General features: G+C 56.6%; 6 protein-coding genes across 9 annotated transcripts; 3 read left to right on the forward strand and 3 right to left on the reverse strand.

Moving 5' to 3' along the window:
* Positions 1-77: 77 nt before the first annotated feature.
* Positions 78-741, reverse strand: H310_03350 (hypothetical protein). The gene is made up of 2 exons (XM_008867169.1): positions 624-741; positions 78-578 (listed from the first exon to the last, which is right to left on the reverse strand). The coding sequence occupies exons 1-2, from the start codon at positions 729-731 to the stop codon at positions 102-104; spliced, it is 585 nt and encodes a 194-aa protein (XP_008865391.1). The 5' UTR covers positions 732-741; the 3' UTR covers positions 78-101.
* Positions 742-2,160: 1,419 nt separating this feature from the next.
* H310_03351 (hypothetical protein) lies at positions 2,161-5,351 on the forward strand. Its single transcript, XM_008867170.1, has 5 exons — positions 2,161-3,022; positions 3,078-3,356; positions 3,408-3,634; positions 3,687-4,242; positions 4,300-5,351. The coding sequence occupies exons 1-5, from the start codon at positions 2,249-2,251 to the stop codon at positions 5,245-5,247; spliced, it is 2,784 nt and encodes a 927-aa protein (XP_008865392.1). The 5' UTR covers positions 2,161-2,248; the 3' UTR covers positions 5,248-5,351.
* Positions 5,352-5,415: 64 nt separating this feature from the next.
* Positions 5,416-8,882, forward strand: H310_03352 (hypothetical protein). 4 transcript variants are annotated; one of them, XM_008867172.1, is made up of 7 exons: positions 5,416-5,806; positions 5,858-6,136; positions 6,185-6,414; positions 6,480-6,824; positions 6,882-7,023; positions 7,083-7,542; positions 7,597-8,882. In XM_008867172.1, exons 1-7 carry the CDS (start codon positions 5,441-5,443, stop codon positions 8,076-8,078), a joined length of 2,304 nt encoding a protein of 767 aa, XP_008865394.1. In that variant the 5' UTR covers positions 5,416-5,440; the 3' UTR covers positions 8,079-8,882. The 4 variants fall into 4 exon arrangements, with proteins under 4 accessions (XP_008865394.1, XP_008865393.1, XP_008865395.1 ...); XM_008867171.1 differs by having other exon boundaries at positions 6,480-7,023; XM_008867173.1 differs by having other exon boundaries at positions 7,083-8,882.
* Positions 7,294-8,840, reverse strand: H310_03353 (hypothetical protein). The gene has a single exon (XM_008867175.1). The coding sequence runs from the start codon at positions 8,801-8,803 to the stop codon at positions 8,105-8,107; it is 699 nt and encodes a 232-aa protein (XP_008865397.1). The 5' UTR covers positions 8,804-8,840; the 3' UTR covers positions 7,294-8,104.
* Positions 8,883-9,011: 129 nt separating the features above from the next.
* On the forward strand, positions 9,012-10,731 carry H310_03354 (hypothetical protein). The gene is made up of 2 exons (XM_008867176.1): positions 9,012-9,184; positions 9,233-10,731. The coding sequence occupies exon 2, from the start codon at positions 9,254-9,256 to the stop codon at positions 10,019-10,021; it is 768 nt and encodes a 255-aa protein (XP_008865398.1). The 5' UTR covers positions 9,012-9,184; positions 9,233-9,253; the 3' UTR covers positions 10,022-10,731.
* On the reverse strand, positions 9,020-13,193 carry H310_03355 (hypothetical protein). The gene is made up of 4 exons (XM_008867177.1): positions 12,103-13,193; positions 11,775-12,035; positions 11,498-11,718; positions 9,020-11,431 (listed from the first exon to the last, which is right to left on the reverse strand). The coding sequence occupies exons 1-4, from the start codon at positions 13,150-13,152 to the stop codon at positions 10,063-10,065; spliced, it is 2,901 nt and encodes a 966-aa protein (XP_008865399.1). The 5' UTR covers positions 13,153-13,193; the 3' UTR covers positions 9,020-10,062.
* Between the last annotated feature and the right edge of the window lie 20 nt (positions 13,194-13,213).

A 13,213-nucleotide genomic window follows, 5' to 3' on the forward strand; every position in this document is an offset into this window, starting at 1 on the left:
GGTCGTCACTACAAACAGGCATCGAATTTGCTCAACCGACTTTGCGCTGAAGAAAGCGTCCTGGCAGTCACACGAAGGGGAATGAAAGCACGTCGATCGCTTTATTCAGTATCTTGCGATGGCAACATCATTGACACCGCTCGGATGTGCGTGAGCAGAGGAAACTCGCGGTCGAGGTAGACGTTGCCTTCCACTTGGATCTTTGGCTGCTTGGGCGCTTCATTGTATCCAGAGTACACGTCGTTCACGAGGACGTCGAGGCCGGACGTGACAACGGCAAACGGCGTAAATCCAAGGGCGTCGAGGCGCGAGTTGTCTCGAAAGTTGACAAAAATTTGCGTCGTCCGGGTGTCCTTGCCCGACTTGGCAAACGACATGGTCCCGACAGTGTTGGAGATGCCCGCGACAGCAAGGTCATCTCGAATCGGAGCGTACGTGTTGCGGTTGGGGTCGCTGGGAAGCCCCCACTGAACGACAAAATTGGGGACGTATCGGAACAGCGCTGCATTCGTGTAAAACCCATCGTGAACGAGCTGCGTGAACCGTTCGGCACCGACCGGCGCCCACGCAGGATGCACCTATGCAACGCCATCGTGGACTCGACAACAGGGTACAAACCACACCTCCAACGTCACATTGCCTGCAGAAGTTTGGATTAACACAGAGTACACGTCCGATGGGTTGATGGCCGCGGCCGTCGCCACCGCCGCTGCTGCGACCGTTCGTTTCATGGCGGTTCCAATTCAACTGTATCCGTTTTTCAAGGCAGGTTGTGGTGCCCGTTCGACATCGCGAGGTGGAGGTATGGGCACATTGGCGGTGGAGTCGACATCGTCAACAAGAGTGCCCGTTGTGGTGTGTCCTTGGACACAAGACCCTATTGCCACCAGCCAGCACGCAGACGACGTCGGCACCACGAGCACTAGTTCCCATTGCATTTGGTTTCAAGTGAGCATGCATCCAAACCGTGCAGGGGTCGATGCCCCGCGTTGGATAAGCTCTCTATCGTCGCCACCGCTGACATGCGGTGACCTGTCCTATGGATAAGCGCTGATTCGACTGCTGATGGAGATCTTGATTTGTGTCCATGGAAATAGGCGCGAGTACCATTCGGTCGAGCGCCAACTTTGAGAACTCGTTTGTTCGACGAGTGCGTGATTCACCCACGATGCTCGGTTCCGTCTCGCACACGACCGGACACGTTGACTTGGAACACCGCGACGACACCGGCCGCAATGACAAAACACGAGCACTGAGTGCAAAATCGGGAATGTTATCAATAGCGCCTGCAATGTGGAGTCGAATCCCTTGGCTCACACTGTTTGCCAAGTCCGGCGGCACCGTATCCAACATCGAGGCTGTTGGGGTGCACCATGTATTGAGTAAGTTAGTTCGTGAAGCAGCGATCACGTCGAAGCCTGCATCAAACGGCACGCTGCATGAGGACAGCGAAGAAATTTTGCTCGGCAGGGAGGGGGTGGGCATGCTAACGACCCCCACGAAACGCCGTATCTTTGGCTCCTTTTTGAAGTCTTTCGGCACAAGGCTGGTGGAGGACACGGACCGATTGGCTGAAGCGTGATATCACCCCGAGTCGTCGTGTAGGAAGTTTCACGACAGTCGAAAGATTGCACCAGGGAGAACTCGCCCGGGGCTACGACCTCAGACCCACGGTGCTTCAGTCAGCCAGCACAACAGACAGTAGACTCCTTATTCACGATGCTGCCCCAAAGAGTTCTCATCGTTGAAACACTTCCACGATGCCTTTCTGTTTTGCGTCATGTCAAGCCAAGTTGACAAGGAACGATGCGCACGCACGACGACGGACGCGAAGTTCACCAAGCATCCACGCAGGGGAGTCGACGAAAATCAATTGGTTCGAGTCGTGCTAACGACACAACGACCATCCATGTGGCTTGGGCGCCCATGTATCTGTCTGCAAGTGAACTTGAGGATGGCTTTGTTGGATGGTTTTCAGTCGAGGCACCGCTAGTTTCTCTAGCACACGCAATGTATACGCACTGTGTCGCACACGCTGTTCAACACGTGGCCAATGCCAAACGCGAAAGGCACCTGTAGTTCAGGTAAGGGGGGCACTGCGAGGCAGTGTATCAAGAGTCCAACGAAACTGCTCGAATCGTTTCACAGAGTTCAGAAATAGCAGCGCCGTGGTTCGCTCCGCAGCGCCACGGCCACCATATCCGTCGCACCTTCATCGCCTCCGCGTCATCGGATTCATGGCCCCCCTATGGCCTCAATAGGTCAACCCCCACCACACACCCCTTCCGCAACAACATCGGACCAGAGTGATCAACATGCAAAAGTTCACCCGGCACCAGGAGGGCTCGAACGATTGCCGACGAAAAGTGAGCTCACTGACGCCGCCGTGGACGGCGGAGGGCTCCGTCCGGCTTCGCTCTCGATTCCGCAGCCGATCGAGACACCCCCACTTCTGCCGCAACCGTCTGGGTCGATTCGATCGGGTCGGGGACTTATCCCAGTTGGCCACCAGGGGTCATCCTCTTTTCTCAAGTCCATCATGGTCAAGGGTTTCGCACAAGCTGGATCGTCCGGTCATGTTCGCGGTGCATTCACGTCGATGCGAGAAAGCATGAGCCGAAAGAGAGAGTCCATCGGGCGGCACCAACCACTGGAAGCTGATAATCCGTTCTCCATGCCGCCTACGCTGGTACGGAAGCCTTCGTCGAATGAGAAACATGAAGGCAGCATTCGCCGCCACATCGTGAGGATGTCCACTATGCGCAATGCAGTATCGCACGCCCTAGTTGGTGGTGACAGCAGCTCGTCCAACTTGAAGAGCCAGAACGAAGGGAATCATTCGTCGCGCCGCCTACCGCTTCGCCGCCCGAGCCATGGCGTGGTGCGCCAGGAGTCGTTTCCATATGCCCACAAAGGCCCGGTAGTTGTTCCAGATGCCCCCGACCGCGTCGACATCGCTGCCGCGGCAAAGAGTTCGGCCACTCGAACGAGTACGACTGCTCGAGCAGTCGTGCTTCCCCAGGTACTGCGCGTTGTAGAAACCTCACACCCAATGCTCAAGACGTTGCCGTGTGCAGATCGTGGGCCACAACATGGACTCGGCAGCGAAATCGTTTATGATAAGCTCCAAGCTCAAGCGAAAAGCGCAGCTCATTCGCAAGGCAAGGCGGGAGACGTGGCACAACAAACAGCTCGAGGTGCAGGGAATTCTCCAGCGTCACAAAAAAGTCTTGCAGCAGTACAACATCCGCACCGTCAAGGCCGAGGAAGTCGACGAAATCACGCCGGTGCTGGTGGGGTGGTCGCAGCGGCTCCTCATCCTACCCACGTACGGCTGGTACAAGGTGTGGCAACTGGTACGCAGTCGATACAACTCGGCACACGTCGCTCATCCTGCTCCCACGTAGATGACACTCGTGATCGTGCTGCACCAAAGCGTGTACATCCCGTACTCGCTGTCGTTCGAAGCGTCCAACGACACGCCAGCGACGGGCACACCGCTCACGAATTTCGTCATGATTGTGTTTTGCCTCGACATGATGTTCAACTTTAACACGGCGATCGCGGACACGGAAAACCCTGACATCCTCATCACGAATCGATGGACGATTGCCAAGGCATACCTGAAAGGATGGTACGCCGGCTGTCGTTTGGTCCAGCGCGATCGCGCTGACGACTGACTGTAGGTTCTTGCTCGACTTGCTCGCGTGTTTGCCCATCGACTTGATTGTGGACTTGGTGCTGCGCAACAAGTCAGAAGGGTCGACGTCGTCGTCGTCGTTTACAAACAACCTCAACATTTTTGCTCTGCTCAAGGTCGTGCGGCTCCCGAGACTGTTTCGGCTCGCTCGATTTGTCCGCATCCTTCGCCTCTTGCGCATCCCACCAGAGCTCAAGCGGTGGCTGCTCTACTCTCGCTACGCGCACTTGATTCGCGTCGTCCAGCTCATCGTGTCGTTTTTATATTGCACCCACATCCTCAACTGTGTCTGGAACTCGCTCAACCCGGAGTGGGTCGACGATGTATTTCCCGAGAGCATCGTCACCAATACGTATGTGCTCGGGTTTTACTACACCCTGACGACGCTCATGGGGCAAAGCGTCCCCCTCCGCACGGAAATGGAGTACACGTTTTCGTGTCTTGTCGTGGTTGTTGGCGCGCTGCTCATGGCCATGGTGTTCGGGAACGTATCCGATTTAATCTCCAACTTTAACGAGAGCCCCAACAACTACAGGAAGAAGGTAGTGTCCATGGATGTGGCCATCCAGTGGGGGGCTAACACTCGTCGTGCGCTGTAGATGGAACAGCTCCTGTCGAGCATGAACTTGATGCGATTGCCATTGGATCTGCAGAACCGCATCAACGAGTACTACCAAGTCATGTGGGAGCGCCACGGCACGCTCGACGGCCAGCCCCTTATGTTTACGAACGAACTGTCCAAGAACTTGGCCGTCGAAGTCGAGCTGTTTGTCCGCATGGACATGATCAACCGCGTCCCAGTGTTCCAAAAGTGCTCCAAGAAGGTTGTGCAAGACCTCGTCATGAATTTGGAGCTCCAAGTGTACTTACCTGGCGACTACATCGTCGTCAAGGGCGAGGTCGGCATGGACATGTACTTTGTCCAAAACGGCGAGTGCGAAGTCACCAAGCCGTCGACGACTGGTTTCGGAAATGACGAAATCCTCAAGAAACTCACACAGGGCGACTACTTTGGCGAGATTGCACTCCTCATGAACTGCAAACGCACGGCAAACGTCCGCGCGGTCACGTTTGCCGAGTTGTGCGTGCTCAGCCGGACCGTATTCGAGCAAATCACCGACAAATATGCCGAAGACCGCGAAAAGATTGAAACATTTATCACGGAAATGTATGACCCGAAGGTCCTGGACGCGATCATGAAGCAGCAGGCACTGGACAACCCCGAAAAGTCATTCCACGCCAGAATGTCCAAGCAAGTTGCCGACATCATCGACTTCATGGAGGACTCGGCGGCGCGCATGGAACGGCTCGAGTTGATGATGGAGACGCTGTTGGGGTTGTCGAACCCATCCCATCTCGCCTCTAGCGCGTCACAGCACGCAATGCAGAGAGAACTGACGGAATCGACGTCGTCGCTGATGTCGACCACATCTCAACGACGACGCAGCTCGTTTGAGACGAACAAAGACATGCGGAAAACCATCCAAGAAGTGTCCACTGTGCTGGAGGACCAAGAGCGATTGCACAACAAGGACACGACCTCGTGATGGACACCTCGCACCACCACGCCTACCACTGCCGCACCCTCGACCTCTATGAACGGACTGACGTCCCATCGTATAATCGTTAACGTTAAGTTATTTTGATTGGATTGCAGGTGTCGGTTACAAATGCGCCTGTAAGCGTTTCACAAAGTGTAACTGCAGACATTGTGTCCGTTGTCCATCCGTGCATGGTTGAATGGGAACGTCCACCAAGCAAGATAGCGTCGGCGCGGACGGGTCGGGAAAACAGGATGGGAGTGGCAAGGTGGTCAAAAGCTCTTCGTCCCAGCGACTCCTCCATGCGGCCACTGACGGACCCATCAAAGTCCTTCGCAGCATGGCGGAGAGACCGTCGATGATCCTTCGCCGCGTCGGGAGCGACAAGAAGCTGCCTTCGACAAGTGCTGCTCCAGCGTCCACCAGTAGCCACGATCGGAAAAAGTCGGGACGAGGGAACACCCGAGTGTTGCCGTTTGCCCCCGAACGACTGAGTATCATCAACAGCATGCACAACCTCGAGACCGCCCAATCCTTTCCCCAAACCGGAACCTCCATGAAACAAGTACATTTCTCAACTCTCAGCCCCTCGTGGATTCGACCGATCTCCGTGTAGGGCACGACCGCCACGGCGGGAGTCCTCGTGGCGTCGGCGAAGTTACACAGTCAGCTCGCACGAGTTCGCGAGCGCGAGGCCGAGTCCAGTTTTCGCAAGCACATGGAAGCTCAATTGCACGCAAAAGCTGCTGCCAGGCATCAAAATGTCCTGACGCAATACAAGATACGAGAGCTGCACAAACCCAAGGCGGAAGACGACGACATGACGAACTCATGTGGCGTCAAGTCAACCTACTTGATCAAGCCCTCGTCCACGTGGTTCAAGTCGTGGCAGCTTGTACGGCAGTGGTCGACGCCCCTCCTTGTTTTGACTTGACACGGTTAGATTGGCCTCGTCATTGCCGTTGTCGAAGCGTACTGGATCCCGTTTTCCCTCGCGTTTGTCAGCGCCAAGGACAGAGCGAGTCCGACTCACGACATGTTTTCCATTGCGTCGAGCGTGTTCTTCGCCGTCGACATCCTGTTTCGATGCAATACGATCACGCGGGACCCGCACGACCCGTCCAAGTACGTCATGAAGCGGTCGCGGCTCGTCAAACAGTACCTCACGGGATGGTGCGTGCGCGACGTCCACCCTGACATCTCTTCACGGAATGCCCGCTGCGGCGTGTGCTGAGTAGGTTTATCGTCGACATGGTGTCGACGGTCCCGTTCGACCTCGTCGTGTACAACTTGGTCGGCCCGGACAAGTACCAAGACTTTCACGTGCTGGGACTGCTGCGTGAAGGGCGGTTGCCGCGGCTCCTGCGCCTCATCCACATGAGCACGATCCTTCGATTGCTGCGTGTGAGTCCCGAGTGGCTCGAGTGGCTGAACTACTCGCGGTACTCGCACTTGATTCGGCTCGTGTCTCTGATTGTGTTTTACCTGACCCTCACGCATCTTGTCGCGTGTGTGTGGGGCGGGTTCATCGCCAAGCCAGACTGGCTCATGGAGATCGTTCCCGAGTCAGACGCCACGACCGTGTACGACCTGTACGTGATCAGCGTGTACATTTCGCTCATGGCGATGCTCGGGCAAAGCCTTCCGATCCGATCGACGCGGTACTTTTTGTTTTCGTCCGTGGCAACTATTCTCGGGCAGCTCGTCCTCGCGATCGTGTTTGGGAACGTTGCCGACTTGCTCGCCAACTTTTACGAAAACAACAACACGTACAAGCGCAAGGTGTGTTTCGGTCATCTCTGTGCGATCGACAGCGGTCTCACACGATGCAATGGCATTAGATCGAGTCCCTCTTTACCAGCATGGACTTGATGAAGCTACCGCCGCAGCTCCAGCACCGCATCAACGAGTACTACCAAGCGATGTGGACCAAGTACGGGACGCTCGACGGCACGACAAACCAGTTTATGCGCGAGCTGTCCACGAATCTTGCAAAAGAAGTCGAACTCTTCCTTCGCATGGACATGATCAACCGCGCGCCGTTCTTCTACGGGTGCTCGAAAAAGTTTGTCGAAGCGATCGTGATGTGTTTGGAATTGAACGTGTATTTGGCGGGCGACTACATTGTCGTGCGGGGCGAGGTCGGCCACGACATGTACTTTGTCCAGAGCGGCACATGCGAAGTGACGAAAGGAATCGACTGCGACCGCGTGGGGTCGTCGGTCACTACAGAGTCGGCCGCCGACGGCCTCCATCCTGACGAGATCGTGCTCAAGACGCTCACCCAAGGCGACTACTTTGGTACGCCTCTCTCTCTCGGCAATGGCCTCTGACGACCACGGCGACCGCTTGCAGGCGAACTCTCGCTGCTCATGAACTGCAAACGCACGGCGAATGTCCGTGCCCGGTCGTTTGCTGAGCTGTGCGTGCTGTCTCGCACCATCTTTGACCAGATCTCCGACATGTACGTGGAGGACCGCGTGTCGATTGAATCGTTCATCTTCGGCAAGTACGACCCCGCGTTGGTGCACGAAGTCCTGCGGCAGCAAGCGGCTCACGAGGCAGCGGCCGCCGCCAAAGAGAATCAAGACCGCATCACATCCAACTTTCAAAAGGTGTTTGATCACCTCGGCGCCATGGAGGCCCGGTTGATGGCCATGCACAACTGGCAAGTTGAGATGTCCTCCACGATGCCCAAGCCGTCGCAGGGCGACAGCAGCGCTGCGACGACGACAACAAGCACGGCGTTCCTGCCACGATCGTCCATGACGCGACCCACGCCATATGCACTCGCCGACGAATCGTTGATGTTTCTGTCCGGTGTCCAAGAAGAGTGAGGCAAACGTCCGTGAGCAGACAATATTTAAGCAGAAGGGTCTGGCGTGAATCGAAGGTACCCCTTGCCGGACGGCAAGGCGACCGTGTTGAATCCCTTCGGAAACGTTTCCACGGCCTCTTGGTCCGACACTGTCGGGACGATGCATGCCTTCTCGCCCTTGACCCAGTTCACGGGAGTCGCAAGGGATTGGTACGACGTGAGCTGGAGGGAGTCGACGACACGAAGGATCTCGACAAAGTTGCGGCCAGTCGAGGCAGGGTAGGTCAACGTGAGCTTGATTGCGAGATCGGGGCCGAGCACAAAGACGGAGCGAACAGTCAGAGGCAGACCGGTCTTGTCCAGATCGTCGGAGGACAGCATGCCGAGCTCGACAGCGATCGCACGATTCTTATCGGCGATGATGGGATACTTCACATCTTCGCCAGAGTACGCCTTGATGTCTTCGATCCAGCGCTTGTGGCTGTCGACGTCGTTGCAAGACAATCCAATGACCTTGACATTGCGGCGGCTAAATTCTCCCATGTTGTCTATGCGTGCCAACTCGCCGAGCTCCGTTGTGCAAATTGGGGTAAAGTCGTCGGGGTGCGAGAACAGGATGCCCCAGCTGCCGTTGAAGTACTCCTTGAGGGAGAGCGCGCCGTGGGTGGACTCAAAGTGGAAGTCTTCGATCTTGTCGCCAAGCGTGATGCCACGTTTGTTGGTGATGATCCGAGCTGCTGCCATCGTGACGGGAAGTGGAATTGTACGTCCGGAGATCGGCGGCGATGGAACATAACGATATTCAATTGGGTGTTAAGTTCTCATGGCATTCAGCCATTGGTGCCAACACAATAATTTAAGCCAATGGCATTGGAGTATCTTGGGCATGTACCCTTCCACGGAAGTCCATTTCGTTCGAAACAAGTCTCTTATATTCTCGAAGGACACAGCTGCATATTTCCGATTCAAGACGTCTGCAATACCGTTGGCAAATCCCGAAACCTGTCTTCGTCCCAGTCTGGAGCCGCACTCGGTCGCCACGCTGGCCCACCCTCCTCGGTAACACTCTTCAGATCACGCCGAGCTAGAGCCTTGCTACACCGCACTTTAATTCATCGACATCATGTGAGGAATGCAATGATCCCGACCTACGATTGTTACAGGTAACCCTAGATTTGCTACCCGCCGTTCAGCATGGCACAGCCAGTCCACTTGAGCTTTGGAGGTTGTGGGTTTCTCTTGGCGTTCCACATTGGTGTCGCCAAGTACATGCGTCGTCATGGCGTGCTCACCGCTGCCAGCCGCTTCGCTGGAGCCTCGGGAGGCTCACTCGTCGCCGCTAGCTTGGCATATGGTATACCGTTGGCCGTCGTATTGGAAGAGACCAAAGCCACGGCGACATTGTTGCATGAGGACATCCGTGCATCCAAGCGAGGTCTCCTGGGTGCCAAGAACCTCGCAGGGTATGTATATCGCCACATCGATGCTTTGTTCCCGGATCCGCTCCCCGTCCTGCATCCGAGCACGTCCGACCCGCTCCCACGCCTTGTGGTCGCCACCACGGAGGTGTTTCCCCGCTTGCGCACCGTGCACTGGTCGTCGTTTGCAACCAAGAACGATTTGGCCAACACGCTTCTGATCTCGTGTCACGTGCCGTGGTACTTCGACGGCACGCCCGCCCGACAAATCGCCGGAACGAAGCAATGGCATACCGACGGTGGACTCCTCCAGTTCGTCCCGGACGTTCCAGACCACATACCGGTCAACGTGTTTCCGTTGCCGTGGATGAATAAGCGCCGGACGATTAGTCCACTGTGGATCCATGGATTTCCGATCTCGTTGGCGCAGCTGTCACGTTGGGCGCTGCTGCCACCACCCAACGACGTGCTGGATCAGTTTGTTGTGTGGGGAGAGGAAGCTGCTCACGCGTATGTCACATCGAGTGCAGAGTGGAATGGTTAACATTGTTTTCCATGCTTCTGCGCTCTCGTCGTTTGTACGGGTCATCGCATGTCGAGCATCGCGCTGTGCTCGTGAATGTCGTGGTGGTGGTCGTAGTGCGTCGCATCGACGTTGCTGCCGCACGTTTCAAGGCGAATGAGGCGAGCTTCGACAAACTCGAGGCGCTCGGCCAGGTCGTTGAGGCAGCTGATGATGGCTTTTCGTTTGGCTTTCAGTGGATCGATCTGCATCTCGAGCGCCGCGTTCAGGACGTGGGGGTCGTACTTTTCCCGGATAAACGACTCGATCACTTTGTGATCGTCGACGTATTTGGCCGTGATGTCGTGGAAGAGGTCGCGCGTGAGGACGCAGATCTCGGTGAACATGGTTGCTTTCAACGTCACGGTCTGCTTGCAGTTCATGAGGAGCGCGATCTCACCAAAAAAGTCGCCTTCGAGCAGCGTGCGGACCAGTGTCCCCGTCGCCTGGTGGATGGGCTTGTTTTTTTTGCGCGTGTGATCGTCAAACATGATTTGGTGCTGGATCAAGTCGCACGACCCGGACTGAATAAAGTACATTTCGTACCCGATTTCGCCGCGCGCTACGACAAAGTCGTCCGCCATGAACACTTGAAAGCCGAGCTGCATGACGAGTTCCTGGACAAATTCGGGGCTGCATAGCCGAAACATCGGGCACCGCGTAATCATGCCCATCCGCAGGTACAGCTCGACTTCTGTGCTCAAGTTCTTGGACAGTTCCTTCGTAAACAGGACCGTGTCCCCGTTAAGCGTGCCGTACCGCGCGTACATGGTTTCGTAGTAGTCGCAGATGCGCGTTTGCAAGTCGGACGGGATGCGCATGAGTGCCATGCTCGCGAGGAGCGACTCCATCTTTTGGTGGTAGTTGTTTTGGTCCTCGTAATAGTTGGAGATCAAGTCGCCGACGTCGCCAAACACCACGGCCATGAGGAGGCAGCCCTGAATCATGCAGCAGCACGAAAACGCGTACTCGGTGTTCGTGTACAGGTTATTGCTTTGGCCCATCGTGGTCGTGAGCATGCAAAAGTAGCTCAGCACGTACGCGTTGCTGCCGGTCTTGAGTTTGTAGTTGGTTTCGATCCAGTCGAGCCATTGCGGCGACGCGACCGCGCCGTACCACAAACACGCCATGATGTGGATGATGTATGCAAACGCTGTGATCGTCGTGCAGAGCCGAATTAAGTGGGCATATCGGGAGTACAGCAGCCAGTGTTTCCACTCGTACGGGATCCGGAGGAACTGGAGGATGCGAGCCAAGCTCAGCACCCGCACCAACCGCGGCAACCGGGACGTCTTGAGCACGCCGATAAATTTGAACGTGCCGCTGCGGTCGGACGATAAAAAGTACACGATCGCTTCGATCGGGATGGCCGACAACATGTCGATGACAAACCTGGCGGGGTTGACGAGCGACGACGTGTGAGGCGAAAACAGCATGAAACAACTCGTCGACACGTACCAACCACGCAGGTACGACAGCGCAATTTGCTTGTGGTTCGTGACGATGGCGCCGCCCGCCTCGGTTGTGATCGGCGTGACAAAGTTGAGCGCAATGTCGAGCGCAAACAAGGCGCACGTCGTCAACCCAAATGTGTCGTGGGTCGGGTCCGCGTCCGGCGAACTAAACACCAACGAGTACGGAATGGCGACGACTTGGTAGTAAATGATCGCCACCATGGTCTACACAAGCACGGGATGATGCGACGGGAGGACGAATGGAGGGACAGAAGTCTCACGAGTTGCCAACCCTTGTACAGCTTCGAGTCGGGCGAGACGAGGAATTTCAACGTGGTGGGCTCGGCCGGGGCTGCGTGGTCGGTCTGGGTTCGGATGTGATACCGCTCGAGAACTTGATGGTGCCGGGCAATGGAGGACGCTGTCGAGATGCGTCGGTGGTCGATGGCATGGGCGGCCGAAATTTGGGTGAGGAGCTTTGTGCTCAGGACTTGGAACCGCGAGAGGGACCTCGGCCGCGCTGCACTTGCAGACGAATCGCGCTGCAGCGAATTAACACAAGTTTAGTCACCCCAACACCAGCACTGGCATAAACAAACATGCACGCACCCGGGTGCTGGCCACGGCGGGAGCAGTTGGGGCCATCACTTCGGGGGCGAACGGGACGACCCTCGGTGTTGCGGCGATCGTGTTGATTTGGGTCATGATGGAAGACCGCGCGCGGACGATGGTCGACCCACGGGGGGAGATACTCGACGCCGATTGCTTTGGGGCAAGTTCCGAGTTGGTGTGGACAAAATGGCGCGAGAACGAAGCCGCACCTCCCTTGAAACTTGCGTCGCTCGTCCCGTGGCTCATGCTTGGTCGATGATTCATCATCCCAGTCAGGTTTTTGAAGCTCACATTCGCGAGCTGGAGCATGGACGGTCGGTGTTGGGTGTGCGGATCTTCGTTCCCATGAGGCGGAGGGGCCGCGGGATTTTTACGCATGGAGCCCTCCGGTGTCTTTGAGCTACCGAATCGGTGGGTCGAACCGTCGCGCGACCGCGACTCGCTCTGGTGCATGATCCTTCCCGTTTCACCGGACGGCTCTTCTACCATGGGCTCGACTTGGCCCTTCCGCTCACGAACACTTCTCGAACTCTGCCTCAACAACATGGACCCATCGGACCCGCGCGACTTGCTGCTGAATGGACCGCTCTCTTGGTGCCACAGGCCATGCCTGTTGGACCCGTTGTGGCTGTGTTCGGACCCTTGGCGTCGAAGTATGTTGGCTGCGCTTTGAATACTGGCCGTCGCCCGACGCAACACCGAGTCTTCGGGCCCGCTTGCTAGCGGCGCATGACCGTCGGGGGATGGCGTGACCATCATCGATCCCACCGCTCGACCTAAGATCATCGCGACAATCGACGGCCGACGAGGATCCGCGTTTTGTGCCGTCGAAACGTGGTGGCTGGAAGTTGGAGGTGGGTGGTCAGCGTGCGTCGAGTGCCCACCTTCAGCAAGAGGCCGTGTCGGATGAAAAGTCATGATTGGGCTGGATTCCATGGGAGTGATGGCGGCGGACGCTTCCTTGGCAGCCGCGGTATCGAGACGCGGACCGCCAACAAGCCCGACGAAATCTCGGCGCTGGTGCACAACAGTAGCTGCATCCACCATGCACAGCGCTTGCGCTCTGGTCGTCGCGTAACCCGTTTCGCATCACGCTTGACTTGCCAGT

Source organism: Aphanomyces invadans (genome assembly GCF_000520115.1).
Source record: "Aphanomyces invadans strain NJM9701 unplaced genomic scaffold supercont1.5, whole genome shotgun sequence".
NCBI lineage: Eukaryota > Oomycota > Saprolegniomycetes > Saprolegniales > Verrucalvaceae > Aphanomyces > Aphanomyces invadans.

Coding starts and splice junctions, on each gene's coding strand:
- H310_03355 (XM_008867177.1), bottom strand. CDS start 13,152: ATGGTGGATGCAGCTACTGTTGTGCACCAGCGCCGAGATTTCGTCGGG. Junction 11,719..11,774: donor TGTACAAGGGTTGGCAACTC/GTGAGACTTCTG, acceptor GTGCTTGTGTAG/ACCATGGTGGCGATCATTTA. Junction 11,432..11,497: donor CTGTCGTACCTGCGTGGTTG/GTACGTGTCGAC, acceptor CAACCCCGCCAG/GTTTGTCATCGACATGTTGT.
- H310_03350 (XM_008867169.1), bottom strand. CDS start 731: ATGAAACGAACGGTCGCAGCAGCGGCGGTGGCGACGGCCGCGGCCATC. Junction 579..623: donor CAGGCAATGTGACGTTGGAG/GTGTGGTTTGTA, acceptor GGCGTTGCATAG/GTGCATCCTGCGTGGGCGCC.
- H310_03352 (XM_008867171.1), top strand. CDS start 5,441: ATGGGAACGTCCACCAAGCAAGATAGCGTCGGCGCGGACGGGTCGGGA. Junction 6,137..6,184: donor GGTTCAAGTCGTGGCAGCTT/GTACGGCAGTGG, acceptor TGACACGGTTAG/ATTGGCCTCGTCATTGCCGT. Junction 7,543..7,596: donor CACCCAAGGCGACTACTTTG/GTACGCCTCTCT, acceptor GACCGCTTGCAG/GCGAACTCTCGCTGCTCATG.
- H310_03354 (XM_008867176.1), top strand. CDS start 9,254: ATGGCACAGCCAGTCCACTTGAGCTTTGGAGGTTGTGGGTTTCTCTTG.
- H310_03353 (XM_008867175.1), bottom strand. CDS start 8,803: ATGGCAGCAGCTCGGATCATCACCAACAAACGTGGCATCACGCTTGGC.
- H310_03351 (XM_008867170.1), top strand. CDS start 2,249: ATGGCCTCAATAGGTCAACCCCCACCACACACCCCTTCCGCAACAACA. Junction 3,357..3,407: donor GGTACAAGGTGTGGCAACTG/GTACGCAGTCGA, acceptor GCTCCCACGTAG/ATGACACTCGTGATCGTGCT. Junction 3,635..3,686: donor AAGGCATACCTGAAAGGATG/GTACGCCGGCTG, acceptor GACTGACTGTAG/GTTCTTGCTCGACTTGCTCG.